General features: G+C 39.4%; 1 protein-coding gene across 34 annotated transcripts in view; it reads right to left on the bottom strand.

Annotated features, from left to right (window-relative positions):
• ENOX1 (ecto-NOX disulfide-thiol exchanger 1) overlaps positions 1 to 25,047 on the bottom strand; it is a 536,764-nt gene that overhangs the window by 219,494 nt on the left and 292,223 nt on the right. For 11 of the 34 annotated variants that reach the window (XM_070578348.1, XM_070578347.1, XM_070578342.1 and 8 more), the window contains one exon: positions 9,642 to 9,788. The exons of 19 other annotated variants lie outside the window; for them this stretch is intronic. In XM_070578348.1, the coding sequence (XP_070434449.1) occupies positions 9,642 to 9,729 (88 nt within the window). In that variant the 5' untranslated portion in view covers positions 9,730 to 9,788. Of the gene's footprint in view, positions 1 to 1,108; positions 1,343 to 4,066; positions 4,818 to 4,914; positions 5,916 to 9,641; positions 9,789 to 13,524; positions 13,719 to 13,968; positions 14,154 to 25,047 lie in introns of those variants that run through there. 4 more of the 34 variants (XM_070578356.1, XM_070578343.1, XM_070578346.1 and 1 more) reach the window with 4 other exon arrangements.

Below are 25,047 nucleotides of genomic sequence, written 5' to 3'. Positions count from 1 at the left end.
CTTCACTCGGTTCTGGCAACGGCTCGAAGCCCCTGGGATTCTAAAGCTCAGGTGAAGACGCCTGGTAAATGGCTGAGCGACCAAGAAGAGGACAACACTTACATCGGTTTTCACAGTGCCGAGAAGCTAACCAGAGTTAAAAAATTAAGGGAAATTTAAGTTAGCTAGAACCGCAATATAATAGTTTATATTTTGTTCATTCCTATTTTGTAAAATGAAGTTATTTCATTCGTGTTGCTATTTTTTCACAGATGTGTGCACGTATGTGTGATTGCGTGTGTGCACCAGTGTGTGCACATGAGAAAGAGGTAAAAAGAATAAACAAACCAAGTGTCTGGCTTGTGCTCACTGTGTCTTTGAGCCTTTACATGTAGAGTCAAGTTGTAGGAGAAGGTATTTAGGAATGTATTAGGAAGGCCCTGGGGATTTAACCCTGTTATTACTCCCCACGTAAGGAAGGCAGCTCCTGAGAGCCACGTGTCCCTGCACCTTCCCCGGGGCGGGGTGGCCGTGCGTGAGGATGGGTGGGGCTGCCTTGGGCTTGTGAGACTTGGGTTCTGACTTCCAGTTCTGGGTCTGCCTCTGACTCACAGCTGGTCAATGCGCTGCTCACAGTTTTCTCAGGTAAAAACGAAAAGCCAGGGTTTGCATTAGATGCTTTTCATGGCTGTTTCCTTCTCCAACAATCTCTGATTCGGCAGCACAATATGATGTTCTAAAGAAACGTTTTCATCTTTCCAGGCTTTATAGAGTCACATTTTAGAGCCACTGTAATAATAACAATGCCCCATCTAGTGTCAAGACAGGGAATATCGGTACACGAGTGCAGACTCAGGAATGGCTTGGCCTTTTAGGGCTTTGGGGCTCGGCATGGCGGTCGGCATAAACGCCGCCCAGGTGGTCTTCATTATATCCCGCTGACCAAACTTGGGGACATATGACAATTTTTAAAAGACTGAGTTTTCCAACTTTTGTGTGTGATGTACGACACGAGCACACTAGGACTTCTATTAAATTTGCACGGAATAATCTTTCCTGCTATTTTAACTGGCAGCTATCACCACTAACATAAAAGAGCCTCAGGGAGATGGAGATCGGAGGGCAGTACCTTCTTGATGGAAGATCAGAAGAATTCTGGGTGTGCCGCAAGCTATTCCGCCAAATTCTGGCATCTCGCTGAGATTTTCACAGGCATAAACCTGGGAGTTGGGCAGGGTTTTAATTACTTCACCCTTTTCATTCCTTTCTCTCCAAATGCTCCCACAAGGAAAATGTCTCTGATGGGTTCACAGCTAACCACAGGCTCTTAGAACTTCCCAGGCTCCACAGCACTGTCTCTCTTCTTACTTAATGCCATCCCACAAGGAAAGAAACCAGGGGAGGGAACAAACAGAAATACGGGTACAATGCATGTATCCATTGGACAAACGACCCTCCTTCTCAGGCGTTTGACTCTCCTGTGCTTTTTTTTCCCCCTCCATTAAGCGTCAGGGCAATTTAATTCTTATATTGCCATGTAAAAATCGCTTCATTTTGGAACCTGCCTCCCTCTCAGAACCCAGGTCAGTTCAGCGGAATACGTATGGAGTGTCGACCGCACACCAGACACTGTCTTAATGATGTCTGGGCTGAGAGAACATAACGAGCCCAAACTCCGAAATTCTCCATCATGCTGCCAGGCCTGCTCACAGCCTTGTGACCTAGATTACTAAAAGCACATTTTACCTCTTGTGACCAAGTTCTCAGTGGCAGAGATTTTCTGTTTATTATCCTTAAGCCTGATTCTCTTGATGGTTGAACCCATCCCAGCAGCTGCTTATCTTTTAGAGTGCTCCAAAGCTTCCTGGGCTGATGGCTCTAACAACTCACCTGCTGGTTAACCTGCTTTGATCTCCTCTAACTGGCGGCCTCTCTGTCACCTCCATCACTAGTTGGCCTTCTGTCCTTACCTTCTAGTCAATCACTTGGAATTCTACCATTTACTAGCCCTTTGCAACTTCTGCCCCACCCTCAACCTTCACTTACCAGTTTAATCTACCTATACAGTGATCCACATCCCCAAATCAGCTTGGTTCCAGGTGTCCCAAATTGTCCTTAACTCCCTCATCGCACAGCCCCATGTTCCTGCCCCACGATCTTCACGCCCATCCTGAGGGCAATTCACCCTCTGACTAAGTTCAGAGTGATGGTCTCTGCTCAGTTCCACTGGTCACACCCCAATCTCAATCCAGGTCTGGCAGCTGTGGTAATCTTGAGTACAAACTATTACCTGGTAACTAGCAACTGCGGAAGCTCAAACAGAAAACTGGAAAATGTTGAGAGATACGATTGTATATTGTAAGCTCCTTCAGGATAGAGAATCTGTCCGGTTTATTTCTATATCCCCAGCACCCAGCACACTGCCTGGCACATAGAAGCGTTGATAAAAATTTGTTGATTTAAAATAACTTTGTTGAGAAAAGTCTGTCAAAGGCATTTTGGAGGATATTGAACTTCCCAGGAGTTTGGATGAGGCAGGACATCTTGAGATGCCCAGATAAAACTGTGAGATCAGTTGGACCCCTAAATCTACGTGCTACAGTGTTCTTGAGGCTCTAGAGTGTGTGAGTCCATCTCATGGGTATGGACCACAGCAGGAGAGGAGTGGAAACTCTGCAGGATAGTCTGTGAGCCGACACACATTCTCCTCCTTCTGGGAGGCTCTGTGCCTTTAGGTTTGGCCTAGGATGTAGGAGATCCTTCTGGACAGCTACTTACTCATAAGCAAAAACAGGAATCTGGCTTTGGCCAAGCATCTCTGTTGTCTGAAACACATATGAGCGTGAAACAGCCAGCTGCAGGCTCTCTAATGGAGCCCAACATAGCTGCCAAAACAGCTGGCTGGCAGTGGGCTAAGAATGAGATGCTGTTAGCAATGATGCTAGTCATTTAGGGCATTTAATTATTTTTAGTTGAAGCTATCCAGATATGTAGGGAACACTATTCTTAGATCAATCAAGGGTGCATGATTTTCAAAGTATACTAAAATGTATTAGCGTTCATTTCACATAAAATATAAAGCATCTATTTCTAAAACGCTCACAGCAATCAATGCTTTTAATTGAGTCGAAATGCATATACAGATACAGAAATGTTTCGTCCTAGCTGTGGTTCCTGACAGTCATCTTCAGAGATAAATTTCCACGATGGATGTTTCAATTAAGAAAGTAATATTTATTGAAAAGTAAACCATCAATGTATAGCCACTTGAAACATTATTGAACAACAGTAATTTATACTGCAGTTGGTGCGCTGCATTTTAACCCTGCTTTGATTTTATCAGCATTTGTCAATTAATCAACGGGAACCTTGTAAAACATGTTCTCTTATTAGTGGAAACAAGCAATTGCTTGCAGACTTTGAAGGAAAGGTCGTTTAATAATTTGCTAATTGTGCAAAGATAGATTTAAATTTTAAAAAAGAAGGCAAACTCTCATTACCACTGTGCATAAATAGGATTCTGTTGAAGCTTAACCCTGCGAACTTAAATATGGTCAATGGTTTTGCTTTTTATTTTCTTTTTTTACTGAATAGTAGAGGAAGATTAAGACAAAAGAAAGTAATCTAGCTTCACATTGTGCAAATTTAAAGAAACCTTTTGTTGTCACCTTTGCCATTTCAAAGAATTACTAGCCTTGAAGCTATGGTTATAAAGAAATCAACGGTATTTTCTCGGCAAAAAAGTGAAGAGAAAAAGGACAAAACGAAAAAAACAAGAAATAAAGCAGCAGAAAAGAACCATGTAGTGGCAATGTTCCCTTTCTTTTTTTCTTTTTTAATTTGCCTCAACTCATCCTTCCTTCCACTAGATGAGATGTCGGCTCCCTCCTTTTGACTGCCAGTTCATGGTTCATTTTAAGTTCAGTAAGTGAGAAAGAAGCTGAGTCAAGCTCTCTCTTCGGGCAGTCCATGCATCAGCACACTCGCCAGCTCTCCTGGCAACCAAGAGAGTGCTTTCACTTACGGGCACAGCATCACCAGCACCGGGCACTCTGCAGTCATCTCAGGTTTAAAATGGGTAACGTACCTCGGAGAGCAGTTTCTACACTGGGGTCTGCAGGGCTGAATCGAGAAATCCGCACCATCTTAGATGTGTGAGTGAAACTTAAGACAAGACAGCACACCTTGAGGCATTTGCACGAGTACGAATTTTGCGTAGTCTACAGAGACAACGTTTGCTGAATGGAGATGGGTCTTGCCAGACCCAGCCCAGGCAAACTGCTTTGCTGCAGAGCTCCTTTTATAACAGTTATGAGGCCCAGGTTGCTCTCTGCCTGCTCAAACTGGCTTATCAATCCATTCCATTCCATCCTGTTCTTGGTTCTAAATAAGTCATTATTTCAGGCACATTTCCCTAAGCAGATGCAAACACTCTTTTCCTGTGCTGGAGTCCCTTGGGCAAATTAGGTTTCTTGGAAAAGGGTCAAGGAGCAATCAAACAAAATACCTACTGAGAAACAAGCATGTGGTTTCAGGGGACGCTGTCATTCCTGCAGGCCACAAGGCAAATTTTAGACACTGCCTGGGCAGTAATATTAAATCTGATAGGGCCAGTTACGGGGAGCAAAATCCTGATATGTGCAGCCAGAGTTTCTTTTTATGGTCATAACAAATAGGTCTATTTTCTCCCCAGCTTTACTGAGGTATAATTGACAGACAAAATTGTATAAATTTAACGTGTACACATGATGATTTGATATACATATTGTGAAATGATTACCACATTAAAATTAGTTTAATTAACTAAAATTAGTTAAAATTAGTTAAAAAAATAAACCCTTATCACCACACAGTTATCTTTGTGTGTGTGTGTGTGTGTGTGTGTGTGTGTGTGTGTGTGTGGTGAGAAGGGTTTATTTTTTATGGAAACAAAACTGATTAAAAAAACTGATTTTTTATGGAAACAAAACAATGGAAAATCTCTTTGTCTAATATTTCTAATTAAAGGCTGCTAATCAAATTCTAATTTCTTTACAAAAGTGTAGTAAAAAACTTTTAGAAGGGAAAAGTTACTATACCGTTGCTGTCTTCTGTTCTCTTATCTAACAAAGGTGGAGCATTTCTGAAGTAGATACTCCTTATCATATTTTTTTTTCTTTGAATCACAGGGAGAAAAGTCCCTTTTATGTTCTTTCAATGTTTGCTTTTATTATCCCCAGCTTCGGTTAGCTCACTTCCATATATAAAGAGTGTCTTCAAAACAGAAGAGATGAGGTAAATGCAAACGTGGGCCGGGAAGCTGCTTGGTAGCATAACAGCTGCTCCCTGGCAGGAGTTATTTCCACTTAAAACATATATACCATATTAAGAAGCCACAGGGAAAAATGAACGGACGTGGCTGGCAGGTTTTCATTTGTTTCCTTGACATCTCAGAATACCGTAAATAAGTTTGTGTGTTTCAATTCAAACGGTTCCATTATCTTGGAGGTCTTAATCATTTGCAATAGCAGTTTCTGAAGTGTTCAAAGCTTGTGCTTAAGGACCTTTATTGGCATTCAACGTAGTCATACTACATTAAGCAGATTTACAACCTTGTTCATGGTTATCCTTGATCATCTTTATTTAAAAGTAAGTTCAGGCTGATGAGGCGGCTTAAGCTTCCTCCTGTGTTTCGGCCTGTTAGTCATGCCACACCAGAACATCTGGCTTTGCTGGGCACCCTCACACTTCTCCAAATAAAACTAAAGTTAGCAAGGAGAAGGAGGAGGGGTAGAGGGGGCATTTAACCAGGAAAAAAGCTTCAAAGGCAGCCTTGTTTTAAAATGTACCTGGGATTTTGGTTTTATTCAGGTATGGTGAGGCCAGCAGATTGGAGAGGCTTGCCACTGAAAGGATAGTTTGTTACAGCTTCTGAGAGGAGGTGGGCATGCAATGCCATGGAGGGCCATGCAGGGCCACATGGGGAGACACCAAGGTGGGACAGGAGCAGAGGGAATAAGGGGAAAACGTGGGCAAAAGCCTTCATTGTGGTTTCCACAGGAAATGCAAAGCAAGGCAGGGTAAGAAGGTTAAGGCTTGGATAGTTTGAATAATTTTAGTGGGTTCTGGGGTCCAGGGGTGGGGGTGGGGGCGGGGAGGGGGCAAGGACTCAGGATTGGTTGATTTGCATATCAAAGGTTTGCTCCCAGGCAAATTGTCATGTCTAGGAATTAGCTAACTCTGGGAAGGCCAGTGCCTCCCCTGGGGTCCCCAATGCCCTAAGACGTCAAAGTTTAACAAAATACAGAAAATAAAAAACCTGATTAACACAAGCCTGTCTGCAACACTGCTGCGAGAAGCATAAAAACAGAGCTTCTCAAACTTTACTGTGCAAAGGAATCACCTGGGTATTTTGTTAAACTACCGATTCTGATTCATTAGATCAGGTTTGCATTTCTGATAAACCCCTGGGTGATGTCACACTTTGAGTACTTAGGGATAAGAATATCACTAAGAGTGTTCTTCTGGGTCACTTTCCACAGGGAAAGGGAAAGACTTAACATTTACTGAACTCGGCCTTAAACCGCACACTGCTGGGCACTGAATACACAAACTTCATCTTGTTTTGCTTGGACAACACCCTTTGCTCACAGGGAAAATTATGCCAATTTTATAGGTAGGGGAACTGAGACTCAGGGCGGTGAAGTGACCTGCCTCGGGTCACTTAGCTAAAACTTAGAAGATATAAATGTATCTTACCTAAGAACACATTTTTTTCCCCCACAACAGCATAAGTACAGATGGTACCACTGTGATGGGAAATAAAAAGTCTGTTGGTAAAGGCTTCATAAAATATAAAGTCCATGGGCTTGAATCATGGCCCATTTACAACTTGACTTCTGGAAAGAAGAGAAATTCTGAATGGTGTTCATTATGTCAGGACTGGAAATAAATGGTGCTGACTAAATAACTTATATTTTATTATAGCCATTTGAGAAACATTTTAAATGGGATTTCCTATTAAACTAGTGTTTTCATTTTACAAAGTGATACAGGTACATGGTAAGATACATACAGTAAAGGTCTTCCTCCCACATGCCCCTAGTCCTACTGCTCAGAGATAAATACTGTTAGGTCTGTGTAGGCTTCCAGAACTGTTCTGGGCAAATAATAAGCATTTTCATACAAATTCAGTCATACGAAGGCACCGGGCGGGGGAGGGAAAGCAGTAAGTAAAACACACAAAATCCCTTATGCAGCTTACATTCCAATAGGGGAGAGAGATCATAAACAAATGAGTAAATACATATTATGTCAAATAGCGATCAACGTTAATAGAGAAAAAGCTGGGCCCAGGGTGATGTTTGCACTTACAAATACAGTGGTTAAGGAAGGCTTCGTTCAAAAGATGCATTTGAGTAAAGATGTGAGGGAGGTCACCCTATTCCACACTCACTTTTTCCTTTAGCCATATAAGTTAAAGCCTCACCAGAGCAGAACTTATAGACCTGCCTTGTTACGGGCTCCATAGTACTCCACGGTTTGCATAGACCATAATACTGATGGGCATTTTGTTATTTCCATAAACTGAATGTTTCAGACTGTTAGAATTTGTTATATGGTTACAAAGAGATTTGGGGAGTGTAGTATAAAGCCTGACTAAGTAGAAAGGGACTTAAATTAGGTGTGAGAAGCTGTGAATGTAAGCCCTAGCTAGCACCATTCTACCTAGGTGACCGTGTTATATCATTGAGTATTTATAAAATTCTTCTTTTATGTTAATGTCTGCCCTCATGAGAGGTTTCCCCTTTTCCTGTCACATCTTAGGCTGTGCTATTGTCCACTAGATGCACAGTGACATCCAGGGGCTTCTCTACCTGGAGGCCCAGGTGACATCCTGCTTGCAACACTTTCCTCAGTGTCAGGCTGTTTGTAACCCCTGCAGAGTCAAATAAAAACTTCAACCCTCTAGCTGCTAAGTTTTCCACATTCCTCACAAAGGAAGCAAAAGCAAAGATTTTAGAGAATAGTTTACCCCTAGGCTCTGCATATGATCTTCCCCATTAGGAGAAAGCACACAAGCTTCCTTAAAACAAAAACAAATGAGAAATCCTTACCTTCCAGTAATATTTATTTATGTGGGTGCAGATGTTTAGCACTGGGCCATCTGACTGAACAGATTTCACATTTAATGAAAGATTTATTCATCTACTTACTATTGGAGGCAGTACCTGGAATATGTCAGCTCTCTGCCAGGCTCCATAGGAGGAACAAACATCAGTGCAATATGGTTACTGCCCTTGTCACCTAGGCTCGTAACAAAGACAGGACAAGTAAAACCAACAACTGTGATTCAAGGCAGTGTTGGTACGTGGTCCCAGGGGCAATACAATAGGAATTAAAAGAAAGGGGAGAGAATGCTGTGGTCCAGAGCCCCTCACAGACCCCTCAGAGAGGCATCTGAACCGGTAGGGATGGAGGTGGAACAAGGGGTCTTTGTGTTCGTGCGTTTGTGTGAATCTGTGTGAAGGTGACCAATACCTTAAACAGAAGCAAAGGCCCAGGTGAGGAAAACACAGGTGTTGAAAAGGGAACATGAAGTGGCCCAGAAGAGCGTAAACGTGGGGAGCGGGGGTGATGACAGAAATGTTGGTTGGAGTGAGAGTGGCACAGGGCCCTGAGGCCCCTAGTTTGTTATTAGACATGAGATAAATAAATGAGTTCTGAAAGGTATCAAGGAAAGCACCATCAACCTCTTCTTCTGTTTTTCTTTTTGCTTTTTTTGCAGGGGCGGGCATTGCACATTTTGGTTTTATAACCTCTGTTTCTAATTCCAGTGATTTTTTAAACCAACTTAATACTTATCAAAGTAATGTATGCCTACAGGTTAAAAGGCAAATAACATCATAAGGCCTATAACCCAAAACAGCAATCCCCTACCGACCTCTTCCGGCCCACTCCTTCCTGCTCCTCAGAGGAAAACACGTTTTTTTTTTTGGTTGCTCCTATTAGGAAAGATATTTATTTGCCAGAGTGAGTAACCTCCTACACAGGAACGACTTTGGCCCCAGACAATTGTTCTCAGTTTGGTTAATCTAGGGGCTTGCCCAGGGCAGGAAGACTAACTAGCAACCCTAACCACCCTCCCAAGGAGGCTGTATCCTAGCATGGGAGAGGAAAGCACTTTCAACTTTTAATTCTGATATTTGATTCCATATACTTAAGTAATGTATGCACAATGATATTTTTTAAGTTACCATTTTTAGGGATTATCTATTTTACTACTATGCAAAATGAGAAAAATGTAGCACTCCTACCCATCACCACCTTCCAATAAGCTTTCTTCCCCCATCTCTCCAGTAGGTTAAGTAGCAATTTGGGGTTAGATTGATATTCTATGTTTGCACTATTATGATCATGTAACATTGTTCACTCTTGAGCCATTCGTATAAGAATATACTTCCTATCTTGTTCAATATTTTGTTTTTCCTGATTTTTTTTCTTCCCTTTTCTGTGTATCTATTACTAACTGATCCTCAACTATCCAAGGGATCTAAAAAAACCCTATTTAAACCATTTTTTATGTGATCAACCCAATCATTAATCTGTCACATCTCTTTTTCCCTCCAGGAGCCTCCCATTCAGTCCGTGGGGTCTAGCAGTTTCCCAGGCCAGCTGCCCACCTGTTGTCCTGGGGCTTCTTTTTAACACCATCTTGCGAAATCCCTGTGCCTCTCGCCTGTGCTGGGTCCCCCGTTTCCTGGATCCCATGGTTTCCTCTTTCTTGGTTTACATCCTCATTTTTGTAGAGCACATTCTCTAGTAGCTTCCTGAGAAAAGGTACACGGGAGGTAAATTTGTTGAGACCTTCCTTGTGTGTCTGAAAACGTTTTAGTCTTACTCTCACGCTTGCTATTAAGCTTGTAACTGAATTCTAAGTAAAAAGTCATTCCCCTCAGAATTTTGAAGGTGGTACTTCCTTATCTTCCAGCTCCGGTGTTGCAGTGGAGTCTGATGCCATCAGTATTCCTGATCTTTTATAAATGACCTGCTTTATTTCTCTGGAAGATTTTGGAATCTTTTTTTTTTAATCCCTGGTGTTCTGAAATCTCATAGTAAAGACCCTTAATGGATCTTTGCCTATCCGTTGTTCTGGCACTTTCTTTTCCTTTTAAATCTGGAAATTCCTATTGTTTTGTTTTGAAATTTTTTTCTTGTGTTATTCTTTGATACTTGTCTCCCCACCACTTTTTCTGTTTTCTCTTTCTGGAACTCCTTTGGTAAAATGCTGAACCTCCTGGACTGACCCACTACATTTCTTCCCTTCTTTCCTCCCCACCCCCACTGTCCATTTTGCCTGTTAATCTACCTCCTAGAAAGTTTACTTGACTTTATCTTCTCTATCTCTGAATAATTTTTTTTTTACAATAAGTTTAATTTCCAAGATCTCTATTTCCTGACTGTTCCTTTTTTATAAAAAGAATGCTCTTTTTAGCTCATGGATAGATCATCTATCTTTCTGAAGATATTATAGGTTTTTAAAAGCTTTGCTTTTGCTTCTTCAGTCATCTATCTTTTCTCTCAGTCTCTGTAACCCCTTTCTCTCTCTGTTTTGATCTCTCTACATGATTCTATATTTTATGTTGGAGGCTATACTCAAACATCTGGTGACCCTCTCAGTATTCATTTATATTTAAGACATTTATATATATATTATATATTTCTTTATATATATATGAATATCTTAAATGCATATGAATATCTTAAAAAATATATAAATAAAATATAAAATTCATTTATATTGATGGACAGTGTCCCTACAAGACAGACTGGAAGCCCTGAGCAGGGGCAGGGTGTGCTTATTAACTGGCTGGCATCCCTGTGAGGTAACTGGGTGGGGAATCTAGCCATCTCCAGGGCTACTCCAAATGCCAGTCAGGTCATTTCTTTGGCTATTCAGTTTCTTTAGATCAGAATCCTTCAAACTCCTGTCTAAAGAGCCTGTCCCTGGTTATCGATGCTCGGAGAGCTATGTTGTGGAGGAGTCCAGAAGGGTCTTCCATGTTCACTCTGTGGAGTTTCACCTCTCTCCCCTGGATCTAGTTTCTGTGAGTCCAGAGCATCTCTGATTCAATTTCACACAAGACTATCCCTCAAGCCTCCAGTGGGGATGGAGAATTGGTAGTGGCAGTGTGAGGGAGGCAGAGGAACAAGGTCTAACTACTCTATATACTGCGTTCCATTAACTACTGCTAACTACTCTCTAACTACCTTCAATCAATCACCCTCTTTCCAGACCCACCCTCACACCCCTCTGAAGCCTCCCCAGGGTCCCGAAGAATGAATCTGCAGGTTTCTCTCAGTACACCTCAGCTCCTCCCCGCTCCATCACTGTGCCATCTTCCAAAAGTTTGCTGGCATCTCCTGTTTAGTAGCATCTCCTCCTCTATTTGTCCTCTCTCACTATCTCTTTATAGTGTTTTTCTTCTTTGCTACAATTTTAGGGAGATTTTTGGAATAAGAAAACATAAACACATGTGTTCAGGCTGTCAGAACCAGAAGTTCCCAGTCTTATATATTTGACCTTGTAGTTATATGTGCTTATTATTTATTTCATTCTAGTCTAGTTGGTTTAACCAGAGAATTTTAGGTGTTACCCCAAATCAACTACTAACTGCCTAAGAACTACTTTCAGGTAGGATATTCCTAAAATCATTTTAATTATCTGTTATTTTCTAGGGAGCATCAGGCAAAAGTGAGTTGAACTCTTCCATAAGTTTATCTTTATAGCACCTCAGTATTATCTTGGCTCCAGAAGTTTGTACCAATAATCACTTTGAGGCAGATGCCACATCAATTTCTCAATGCATAGGAAGGGGAAGGAAGGAAGGAAGGATGGGAAAAAGGGAGAAAAGAAAGAAAGGAGGGAGGGGAGAGAAGGTGGGAGAAGGGGAGGGAGGGATGGAGGGAGAAAGCGAAAAAAGAAAGGAACAGCTATCAAGAAAAGGATTTAAAAACAGAATAGTAAGAGGATTGGCCCAAATAAGTACATATTTTTTAACAAGCTATGTAAGTTTATTAAATAAGAAAAGAGACTGCAGAAAATCAACTGACTTTAAGATAACTCTAGACAATGATCACTCACTTGGAAGACTGCTGAGTAACTTCTATCACTGAGTATTAACTGTGAAACTCCATCTAGGCATTCATTCAACATGTACCCAACATTCATATAAAAAGCACCATTATCCAGCAAAAAACTATCCACATAAGAAATTCTCACAATTACATGCCCAGATCACCTTCCAATTATGTACTCACCCCACTACTACCCAGAAAGGTATCTATTTTTGGCTTAAGAATACATGTATATAAGTACGTACTAATGTATACATGATGTATTCCTCACCTTATGCCCAAAACAAATTTAAGTCAGCTTGCTGCTTACCCTTTTAATACATTACTTCAATATATTTTTATTCCCTGAGTACATTTGTTACAAATTTGTCTACCTGAAATTATGCCATTTTCTCTATACTATGCCATATCAATTACGGGCCAATAACTTTCTAAAAAAATTAACTGTTGTCAACAATGCTTCTAATGTAGCTGTGATCCTATCTTTGAACTTGATAAGATGGAAGGGTGTAGTCAGATTGATATTGTTTTATATCCCAACTCTTCCACTTATTGTAGGTATGATCTTCGGGGAGCTAATATTCATCCCAATGAATGGACATAATGGACATGTTATCTATTTTGCAGGTTGTTATGAGGATTAAATCATATAATACATATAAAGAATCTGGCACACTGTAGGTGCCCAATAAATAAAAGAAATTAAAATCAGAACATGAGAAGATACTGAAACCTTAAATACTCTAAAAGGACATCTAAGTGAATAGTTTTCACTTCCGTTTTTAGGCATGACATCACTGGAAAGCTGGGCAACTAGAAGCAACTTGCCAGCACTGAGGAGCGAAGAGGAAAGTCCTTACAGGCAATTAGGGAAAGCAATATGAAAGTGGGGAGAAAAAGGAGGACTGGAAAAAAAATTAAAGAGAGCATTTAACTCTGGATCAGTTTCTTAATCTTTTTAGGACACAGTTTATTTAACTACAAAATTCAGAGGCTGGATGAAGACCCTCCAGATGTTCAGGATACCGAGTTCTATGGTTAGACAATTTTGCAACATGCCTCCTGGCCCCATGCCCTACCCTGCTCCATTCAAGGCACCAATTTGGTTTTGTTTTACTTGACATATTACAAACTTCTTTGCCTACAGACCCCTCCCCACTTTTTTTTTTCAGGTGCTATTTATTAACATATTTTGGGAAGGATGGACGAGTTGATCTGCAACGTCCCATGCTACAACATGTTTCTCTGAGTTTTACAACTTCAGCTAAATGTTTTGTTAAGGGAAAATCTAGTATATCAGAAGTTTTACTTATTGATGCTTTCTCCTATAGCAGCATATAACTTTTAGAGTGGGAGCAAAACTTATCACGATTTCAAGGAAACCAGACATTTCTAAAAGTACAGTTTAACATCTTATCTAGGTGGTACCATCAATATCGTGGGCAGCTGATCACCAAAGCTTTGGCTGAATTGGTGCCAATTCAGTAGATTTGATTTGGTTATGAAGACAGTCAGATTGCTGGGCCACATCTGGCAATTCTGGCAATCGATGAATGAAATGAATCAACCATGTAGTGATCAGACTGGCTGCTCAGTGATTATGTAACCTGAATGGAAAATAACTGTGGGACAAATTAATCCTTAGGCTGCAGGACTGCACCATGCTATCAGAATAAAACTCAAATGGGCATTCATGATGAATAATTTTTAATGTTCCAATTATAAACTGTTAAAAATTATTTCTGTTAGTAAAATAGTTTCACTTTTTTCTATCAATCTACTAAAATTTACTCTTATCTGAAAGGAAAGGACTGTGTTAAATGTTTCTGGGAATAAAAGGATGTATAGTAGGAAATAAGCCAAATTACCTACCAGAAAAAGATGGAGGAGCCAGATGCTCTGTCAGTGACTTTCCATGTAGTCTTGAATATGTCTTTGTTTTCTCACTTGTAAAAACAATTATCCTCGAGTAGTTTTTAGTTTAGTTGATTATACTATTTTCAAATTTGAGATTTTTGTTTAATTCCTTCTTACATTAAAAAAGTCACTCAATTTATCTACATAGCAGAGATAAAAGTGAAAAATATTTTGATGTTCTTTAATTAATTACATGCAATAAAGCCCCCTCTATCTTAATTGCAAGAATTCTACAAAAGAACCTGTTGCAATGTTTTCCCTGTTTTCTTTTTTTCTGCTTTTTTTTCTCCCCAAATCCCCCCAGTACATAGTTGTATATTTTAGTGTGGGTCCCACTAGTTGTGGCATGTGGGATGCCGCCTCAACATGACCTAATGAGCAGTGCCATGTCCACACCCAGGATCCGAACCCTGGGCTGCCGAAGTGGAGGGCACGAACTTAACCACTCGACCACGGGGCCGGCCTCTCCCTGTTTTCTTGATATGTCTCTTTCCCCTTAAAAATGCTAAGGTTTTAAAGTGTCCTAATTATTTCCATAGTTTTATTAAATACTCTACCCTCAAAAATATTCTTCCTTCTTCTCAAAAAGAAATTTATCAAAAAAAAGCTCTGTAGAATCCACATAATGAATGTGTTGGTAGGAGAATGACCAACCCTCCTGGTTTTTCCACTACTGAGGTGTTTCCCCACTGTGTTGGAGTTTCCATGCTAAAACTAGGACAGTCCCCAACAAACCGAGACGGTGAGTCACCTTGGTTGGTAGTCTGAGAGAAGGATTAGTTGTGGCAATGGGGGCCTGCATCAGAAAGTTGCAATTTTAATCCTGCTATTAGAAGTACTCTTCTTTCATTACTAAACAGCTGTAGAAAGCAATCAAACACCAGATGGATGAATGAATTTAATGACCTTTAAGTTTCCTTTCACCAGTGGTTCTCTATTCCTGCTTCTTACTAGAAACATTTAGTTAGTTTTTTAAAAATGATACTATTCTCTGATTTAATTGCTCTGAAGGTGAGTCACCAGCATCCATGTGTGAAATTCTCCAGCTGATTCTAATGTAAGCCAGGGCTAAGAAACATCATGTTATATACATTCTGAGATTCAAACTATAGGTCTAGCAAGAGCCATTCAAAGTGAGGAGAAATCTACTTTATAATCTCTGATATTTTTAACATTACATGCAAGTTTCCACTTCACATTTAGAACAAATGAGAACCTACAAGCTGACTTTAAATTTATTCACCTAGGGTTTGTGATATATAAGTTTCTCCCTTGTCAGGTTTTCATTCTGACCATCAATCACCACCACCTATTGACATAATATTTTTGCATAAGAAACTGTATTAGGCACTGTGGGTGCACAAAGATTTAAAACGCAAGGTCTCTGCCTTCAGGGAGCTCACTGTAGAATACGTGAAAGGTGACTAAATGATCAAGGCAAAGACCTCAGGAGGAGCTCAAAGAGGAAATGGCGAGGCCTAAGATGGTCGGGAAATCTGCACAGAGCAGGCAGGATTTAAAGAAAGCCTTGAGGACTGGGTGGAATTTCAATTAGAGGGCCAGAACAGGCATTCCAAGTGAAAAGCAGTTCTGGAGTGGGTGAGAAGCAATGAGATTACCAAATTTAAATGTACATATAAATAATGAAGTTCACATTCTGAGCCATGCAAACTATATCTAGGGATGCGCATCACTCCAAATGAGGCCAACTGCTGAGCAAGGAGACGTAATTAGCCCACTTGATGGTGATAACCGTCCATGACGCTGAAAGGGAGAATTAGACTGGCAGATGAAACAGTTGGTTCAGTATAAGCATAAAGTCAGCAATAGCACAAGTCCCTTCCTCTCCCTTGTGCTGGGCCCACTGAAGAGACTAATCACCAGGACCTCAAGGCAAGTGCTGCCTAGGTCACTGCCAAACCCTTGAGGTTCCTGCTTCATCTGATCAAATGATTATTTAATGTTGAAGGTATACATTCCGAACAAAAATCACGCAAAAGTTATGTGTTATCTTATATATCATGTTATATGATTATGAATCATTGATTCTCAATTACTTTCATAATGCAATGGCTTGTTCTCTGGATTTCAGAATTAAAGCACCACTGTTCTGTCTCTGCATCCTAAAATAGTTAATTTTCATATTTATTCCAATATCTGTTCTTGCAAGATATTAACTAAATGCCAACAAATGATCTGGGTATGCATCATCGCAGGAAGTCAGTGGCAAAATTAACATTTAGAAGTAGGCACCACTGGTTATTTCACACATTATTAACTTATATTACAATTCAAATAAGCTTACAGCTGGCAAAAAAAAAAAAAATCTCTTCTGTAAAGCGATCTCAAACATAATAGGCTTAATCAGAGATAAATTAAATTAGGCAGCCATGCATACTATAGCATATTAATTCTGAGTAGTTATTAAATACATTTTCTCTTATCAGTGGTGTGAACAACATTACACGCAAACAAATTATTCAAGAGGGTAGCAAATAAAGTTTATGTTTGGGATGCTATGTGCCTGAAATTTTCCCATCTCTTCTTATGATGTTAAATAATCTTTTCTGCTAATAATGACACTAGGTTAAGTCCTCATAAATGAGTCAACTTTACTCCCAGGCAATTAAGCAAAAGAACAGCAGACAAAACTGCTAGTGTGGTTTTGGATTTTTCCAAAGGGATCTTTTCTACCTTTCTATGGCAATTTTTAAAAGAAGGCATTAGTGAGTCATAGCTGGAGCAAAACTGTCCAAACTATAAGGTAGTGAATATTCATTATGTTAAAAAATGAGGGGCTGGCCCCATGGCCTAGTGGTTAAGTTCAGTGTACTCTGCTTCGGTGGCCCAGGTTCCATTTCCAGGTGTGGGCCTACACCACTTGCCAGCCATGCTGTGGCGATGACCTATATACAAAATAGAGGAAGACTGGCCCAGATGTTAGCTCAGGGTTAATCCTCCTCAAGCAAAAAAACAAAAAGAGGAAGATTGGCAACAGATGTTAGCTCAGGGCGAATCTTCCTCAGCAAAAAAAAAAAAAAGAAAGAAAGAAAAAGATGCATCTCCTTCTGCGTTTTGGGTAACCTGTGTTGTCTGAGAATATTCAAAGGAGAAAATTATTAAGGTTGAATGCTACTTTGTAAATAAGATCCTACTGTTCTTTCTTTCCTTAAAATGGCAGTAATCTAAGCCATCAACTAGCACTCAGATTCCATAAGCTAACAAATGGCATTTTTGTGAAAGAAAATAAAAAGATACACCTAGGCCTTTATATATAAGTCTACACACACACGCACACAACACAGATATATATGTGTGTGTATATACACACACAAACGTTGCCTTCCTTGATGTACTTTTACCATATTATCTTGTTCTTTTATAATTAATCAGGCCCTTTAATTTCTGTAGCCAGAAGCAATTCAAGTTACTAGGTATGACCTCCAGCCCTAGCCCCAAGTCGGAGAAACACATTTGACATTCTTTGTGCTTTGCACATTTAAAACTCAATGTAAGGTGACAAGAACGTTAAGCTGCCCAGTGAGCAAAATGTGAAACTAATTACTATCTGTTCCTTGCCACAGGTACAATAATTGGCAAATTAAAGTCTGAGAATAGCTGGGCCACCTGCATCAAAAAGCATCACCTTGGAATGGATAACAAAGACGAATGTACACAGCTAGCTTTACTGACAACGCCTTCAAACACCAGCTTACTGAAAAAGCAACATTACACTACCTATTTAATTTACTGTAAAGTACACACCATGTAGAATTTATGTTATTTAAAGGAATAAAACTCAATGACTCTCAATATTTTGCATACACATACCGGTTGAATTAAGGTATTATTTTCTCCTGAAAATCCAACGCTTTTCTTTTTAAGCTGGCAAACTGGGATCAACTTGCCGACTAAAATGTTGAATTTGTAGCTTTATAACAACTAGATTCACATAAATATAAATGCTACAAAAAAGGAAATAATTTAGTTTCAATAAACTTGCTATCATTCATTCATTCATCCATCCATCCATTTATCCATTTATTTGACTTTTACTGAATACCTACCATGTGCTAGGCACTATGCTTCACATTTGGCGTAGGGAGACAAGACCGCTCCTTAAGGAACTTGTCAGCTATTGGAGGAAAGACGCATGCATAGAGAGATGCACGCAGACAACTTAGGAGGGACTACAGATTATTGTAGAAATACTCTCAGAGCACCTTCCTCCCCGTTAGAGACTTCAGAAAGTAGGAGACTCTTGAGCTGAATTCTGGGACCATATAAAGAGAGCATGAAATAAAGAGTTTTTGAGGCTTAACAAAGAACAGCACGAGCAAAATCAACAAGGAGATCATGGTCAGCTTGAAAAAAAGAAATTCCTTCAGAATATACAAAGGAAATAAACACAAAAGACGAGAGATCAATAGGTGATGAAGATGAAAGCCAGGTAAGGGTGAGAATATGAAGGGCCCCAGAAGACATGCCAAGGAGTTTGGATTTAATTCTATAGGGCCGTAGTTTGCAAAACACATGCCAGAGAAGCCTGGGGTCCTAGGAAGGGAAGGAGGCAGAGTGAAAGGAGTGAGGGAGAGGATGGGCTGTCAGGACTTTGGGTCCTGCAACCCGACTTCAACCACAGTAGCTTTACTACTATGTTTTATATTGGGCCTTCTTAATTTTTTAAATAACTTTGTACTTTGGGATAATTTTAGATTTACAGAACGGTTGCAAAGATAACACAGAGAGTTCCCATAAACCCCTCACCCAGTTTCCCCTAATATTAACCTCTTAAATTACCGTGGCACATCATTTGTTTCAACAAAGAAACCACACTGGTACATTGCTATTGACTCAACTCCCGACTTCATGTGTATTTCACTAGTTTTTCCACTAATGTCCTTTCTCTGCTTCAGAACCCAACCCAAGACACCACATTGCATTTAGTCATCACGTCTTTTTAGTTTCTTTTGGTGTGTGACACTTGCTCACTTTTTCCTTATTACTCATGACATTGACAGTCTTTAGGAATAGTTGCCAGGTGTTTTACAGAATGTCCCTCACTTTGGGTTTGTCTGATGTTTTCCTCATGACTAGACAAGGGTTATGGGTTTGGGGAAGAATACCACAGAGGTGAGGTACACTTTTCATCACGTCATATCAGGGGGCATATGGTATCAACAAGGCATCACTTGTGATGCTAACCTTGATCACGTGGTTAAGGTAGTGTTGATCACATTCCTCCACTGTAAAATTACTATTTTTCCTCTTTACGAGCTCTTTTATTTGGAAGTTAGTCACAAAGTACAGCCCACATTGAAGGGGGAGCTCCACTTTCTGGAGCTGGATACATCTACCTACATTATTTGGAATTCTTCTATAAGGAAGATTCGTCCGTTCTACCCCATTTATTTATTTGTTCAACCATTTATTTAGGATGAACTTACGTACATTTATTTTATACTTTGGGTTGTAATCCAATACCATGTCATCTATTTTGTTGCTCAAATTGTTCCAGCTTTGGTCACTGGGAGCTCTTTTAGGTTGGCTCTTACATCCCTTTGACACATCCCCATCCTTCTGTTTTTTGAGGACTTGACTGTATCAGGCCATATCAGATGCTCCAGGCTTATATTGAATTTTTACTGTCCCAGCCCTAGAACCAGCCATTTCTCCAAGGATCCCTAGTTCTTTTCACTGGAGGATGATATTTAGAAACCAAGATCTGGGTACAGATGTGCTAGTTGCTACTGGAGCATCACTGCCCCCAGGGCCTCTCAGCAGAAGGAGCTGGGAAATATACAGGTATATACACATAGCTACAATTGTTCCAGTATCTGTGCATCTGTATAGATATTAAGCTAGACATGAGTTCATACTGACTCTTATCCAGTACTAACGGGGTCATTCTAGCTTTCCTTCCCTGCGTATCCACAAATGTCCTGACAGGGAGAATGCTGGCTCTCACCAGCCATCTGCTTATTTGTTCAACTCCAGGATTTGAACCTTCTTCTGAAAACAGATTTCTATTACTTTAGAATAATAGAAAAAAGCTTGAAAATAAACACTGTAAGAGAAGACCATTAAATTATCTAATGTAGAAAAGTGACATAATTATATTTAATTTTTAGAAACATTATTCTGAGACTGAGTGAGAAAAGAATCGGAAGGGGCTGAGACTTGAGGTAAGAAAAGTGTTAGAAAAGATGCTGTGATACTCCCCACAGCATTTTAAGAACCTGAAATAAAACAGCAGCTATGGAAATAGAGAAGAAGGAATCAATCTGAGAGATATTTTCAAAGATTATAGAACTTAAGTGACAAGATGTGGAAAGTGAGAGAGAGAAGAAGTTGGAGATGAATCTGGATTAAGTAATGGGGTGAATATTGTACTTTTTATCTGAGTTAGAAAAGACACAGGGAAGACAAACTTTTGGAAGAAAGTAATTGAGTCTACAGCATTTTAAATGGAATATCCACGTGGACATGCTTCAAAGACCTTCTGAAATGGGGTTCTGGATTTTAAGAGTTGTCTAATCTGTAAAAGTGAATTTTAGGCTCTCAAGGCCAAAAAGAAAGATGGAAAACTGTGGGACTGGATAAAAAGGCCAGGAATGTGTGAAGAATTAGAAAGAAAAGATAAGGGACAACAGCCTATACAACTTAATATTGAGAGATACATGCTGAATTCTGATATAGCATTATTTCGTATCTATTATCATCACTGTAATTGTTCTGTTTTCACTAAGTCATTTCATGTTTCTTCTGGGCATGCAGGAAGACCATAATTCCCACTATCCCTTGTATTTAGGTGTAAACACATAACTAGTTCTAGCCAAAGGAATGTGGATAGCCACATTTCATCCCAGCCCTTAAAATCTCCTGTGGGATCTTGTGGTTACCATGTCTCTTGATTGCATCATTTTCTCTTGTGCTTGATTTAATCTCATGTTGTTTTGTTCATAATGACTCCTAGGCATACAAAAGCCACTGCTAATGTTGCCAGTAAGAGGCCACATCAAGTGACTGACCTGGAAATGAAATTAAAAGCAATTAGGGACTACAAAGGTGGAAAATCAGTGATGGTTATTGCTTACCACTCAGGCATGTCCCATTCCACCGTAGCTACATCTTGAACACCAAAGTGATGTTAAAGGATCTGCTTCATTGAAGGCAACCAGACTAATAAAAATTCAAGAAGGGCCTATATCAAACATGGAGAAACTTCCAATGACCTGGATTGAAGACCAGCTACAGAAGCGTATCCCTCTCAGCACCATGATGATCACAACCAAAGCAAAAAGCTTGTTTGTGATGTTGAAAGAAAAGGTTGGACCCAAATATGATGTTGAATTTACTGCTAGCTCTGGGTGGTTTAAATAATTCAAGAATCATTATTCACGCATAACGCAAAAGTGAGTGGTGGCTCTGTGAGTGCTAATGTGAAGGCAGCTGAAGAATTTTTGGAAACTCTAGATAAGCTGATTGTGGAGGAAAATTACTTGCCAGAGCAAGTACTCAATATGAATGAGACCTCCCTATTCTAGAAACAGATGCCTGAAAGACCTTTCACTCATAAGGAAGCCAAGTCAATGCCAGGTTTCAAGGCTTTCAAGGACAGGATAACAGTCTTGCTCGGGGGCAATGTTGCAGTTAACAAATGGAAACCCTCTGTGATCTGGCACAGTGAGAACCACAGGGCTTTCAAGCATATTAACAAGCACACACTACCAGTGCACTACAGGAGCAGTAAGAAGTCATCGATGACCCAGCTCCTCTTCCAAGATGCCCTCCTGAATTGCTATGCCAGCGAAATGTAGAAGTACCGTCTGGAGAATAACATACCTTTCAAGATTTTGCTTACTGTTGATAATGTTTTTGGACATCTTCCCTTTATTAGTAATCTTCATCCCAATATCAAAGTGGCATTTCTCCGAACACCACCTCTTTGATCCAACCAATGGATTAAGGAGTTATAGCAGCTTTTAAGGTCTACTACCTGAGAAGGACCTTTGCCCAGGCTATTGCTGCAACTGTGGAAGATACTAAGAAGACACTGACGCTATTCTGGAATGATTACAACATCTATGTCTGCATCAAGACCTTGCTTGGGCTTGGGGTGATGTCACTAAGGAGTGTATGAATGGCATCTGGAAGAAGACACTCAAGAAGTTCGTCCATGACTTCGAAGAACTTGCCAAGGATGAGGAGATTGTAAAAATCAACAAGGCTGTGGTTGAGACGGCAGACAACTTTACCCTGGGTGTGGATGAGGATGACACTGAGGGGCTTTCAGAGCTGGCTCCTGAGGAACTGACTAATGAGGAGTTGCTGGAACTGGAACAGGAAAGCATAGCTGAAGAGGCAAGAGACAAGGAAACTTCTAGAGAAGACAAAGAAGAGCACCCAAGAAAACCCACAGTGAAGGATTTAGCAGGAGCTTTTGCAGACCTCAACGACCTCTTTACAAAGTTTGAAAACATGGACCCCAACACCAAAAGGTTTCTTTAATAGAGACATGGTGCATTATCTGCTTACTAGAAAATCTATGAAGAATAAAAAGCAGCAAACCACCATGGACATATTTCTGAAAAGAGTGACACGTCCTCAAGAAGAGCTTCAGGCACATCCATCAGGAGGCATTCCAGAAGAAGGCATCGCTATAATAGGAGATGAGAGCTCTTTGTGCCTGATTGCCCTAGAAGACCTTCCAGTGGGACAAGATGTGGAAGTGGAAGACAGTGATATTAACGATCCTGATCCTGTGTAGGCCCAGCCTAATGTGTGTGTTTGTGTCTTAGTTTTTAACAAAATGTTTAAGAAGTAAAAACCAAATAATTTTTTTTTAAATAGGAAAAAGCTTATAGAATAAGGATATAAAGACAGAAAATATTTTTGTACAGCTGTTCAGTGTGTTTTGGTTTTAAGCTAAGTGTTATTACAAAAGTAAAAAAGTTAAAAAAATTAAAAAGTTTATAAAGTAGAAAAGTTTCAGCAAGCTAAAATTAATTTATTGGAGAAATAAAAATATTTTTTATAAATGTAGTGTAGCCTAAGGGTACAGTGTTGATAAAGTCTACAGTAGTGTAATGTCCTAGGCTTCACATTCACTCACCACTCACTCACTGACTCACCCAGAACAACTTTAGTCTGGCAAGCTCCTTTCATGGTAAGTGCCCTATACACTTTTTATCTTTTATATCATATTTTTATTGTACCTTTTCTATGTTTAGATATGTATAGATACACACTTATCATTGTGTTACAGTTGCCTAAAGTATTCAGTACAGTAACATGGTATACAGGTTTGTAGCATAAGAGCAATAGGCTATACCATATAGCCTCGGTGTGTAGTGGACTATACCATCTAGGTTTGTGCAAGTGCGTTCTATGATGTTCACACAATGCTGAAATCACCTAAAGATGCATTTATCAGAACATATCCCTGTTGTTAAGCAACATATAACTATATAGGAGGTTTGAGCCACTACAATAAAATAAGAAAAAGAAATAAAGCATAAAAGTTGGAAAGAAACAAAACTGTCTTTATGAGTATATTTTATATAAAAAAAATCCTATGAAATCTACCAAATGATGATTATAACTAGAATTCTATGATTAGATTAGAACTAAAATTGAATGATTAGAACTAGAATTATAGAGATAATTCACATACCATATATTTCACCTTTTTAAAGTGTACAGTTCAATGTTTTTTGGTATATTCACAAGGTTGTGCAACCATTACCCAATTCCACAATATTTTTATCATCCCCCCAAAAAAGTCTGTACCTATTAGCAATCACTCCCCACTCCCCTCAGTCCCTGACACTACTAATCTACTTCCTGTCTCCATAAAGTCACCTATTCTGCACATTTTATATAAATGGAATTATACAATATGTGGACTTTCGTGTTTGGTTTCTTTCACTTAGCATAATGTTTACAAGGTTCATCCACATTATAGCTTGTATCTGTATTTCATTCCCTTTTTTGATAAAATAATATTCCATTGCATGTAAATACATTTTATTATCCATTCATCAGTTGGTCGATATTTGGGTTTTCTATACTTTTGACCATTAGCAATAATATTACTATGAACATTTGGGTACAAGTTTTTGTATGAACATGTATTTTCAATTCTCTTGGGTCTATACCTAACAGTAGAACTGCATGGTCAACTGGTAACTCTATGATTAACTTTTTGAGGAAATGCCAAACTGTTTTCCAAAGTAGCTGCAGCATTTTACATTCCTATCAAAATGTATGAGGGTTCCAAATTCTCTGCATCCTTGCCAATGCTTATTATTGCCTGTCTTTTATATTACAGTAATCCAAGTGAGTGTGAAGTGGTAGCCCATTGTGGTTTTTATTTGCATTTTCCTGATGAATAATGATGTTGAGCATCTTTTCATGTGCTTATTGGCCATTTGTAGATCTTCTTTGGAGAAATGTGTTATTCAGATCTTTTCCTCATTTTTTAATTGGGTTATCTTTTTGGTCTTGAGTTGTAAGAGTTCTTTATACATTCTAGATACTAGACCTTTACCATATACAAAATTTGCAAATATTTTCTCACATCTTGTAGGTTTTCTTTTCACTTTCTTGATAGTGTCCTTTGAAGCATGAAAGTTTTTAATTATGATAAAGTTTAATTTATCTATTTTTCCTTTTGTTGTTCATGCTTTTGATGTTATATCCAAAAACTATTGTCTAAGCCAAGGTCATAAAAATTTATACTTATGGTTCCTTATAAAAGTTTTGCAGTTTTAGCTCTTACATTTAAGTCTTTGATCCATTTTGAGTTAATTTTTATATATGGTGTAAGGGTCCAAATTCACTGCTTTGCATGCGGAAATCTCATTGTCCCAGCTCTATTTGTTGAAAAGACTATTCTTGCCCCCATTGAATCTTCTTGGCACCATTCCTACATATCAATTGACCATAGATGTGTGGGTTTATTTCTGGACTCTCAATTCTATCCCATTGATCTATCTGTCTATCATTATGCCAGTACCAAACAGTCTTGAT

This window comes from Equus przewalskii, chromosome 16 (assembly GCF_037783145.1).
Source record: "Equus przewalskii isolate Varuska chromosome 16, EquPr2, whole genome shotgun sequence".
In the NCBI taxonomy this organism is placed as follows: domain Eukaryota; kingdom Metazoa; phylum Chordata; class Mammalia; order Perissodactyla; family Equidae; genus Equus; species Equus przewalskii.
Note: the sequence above shows the minus strand (reverse complement) of the source record. Positions and strands in the feature narration are given on the sequence as shown.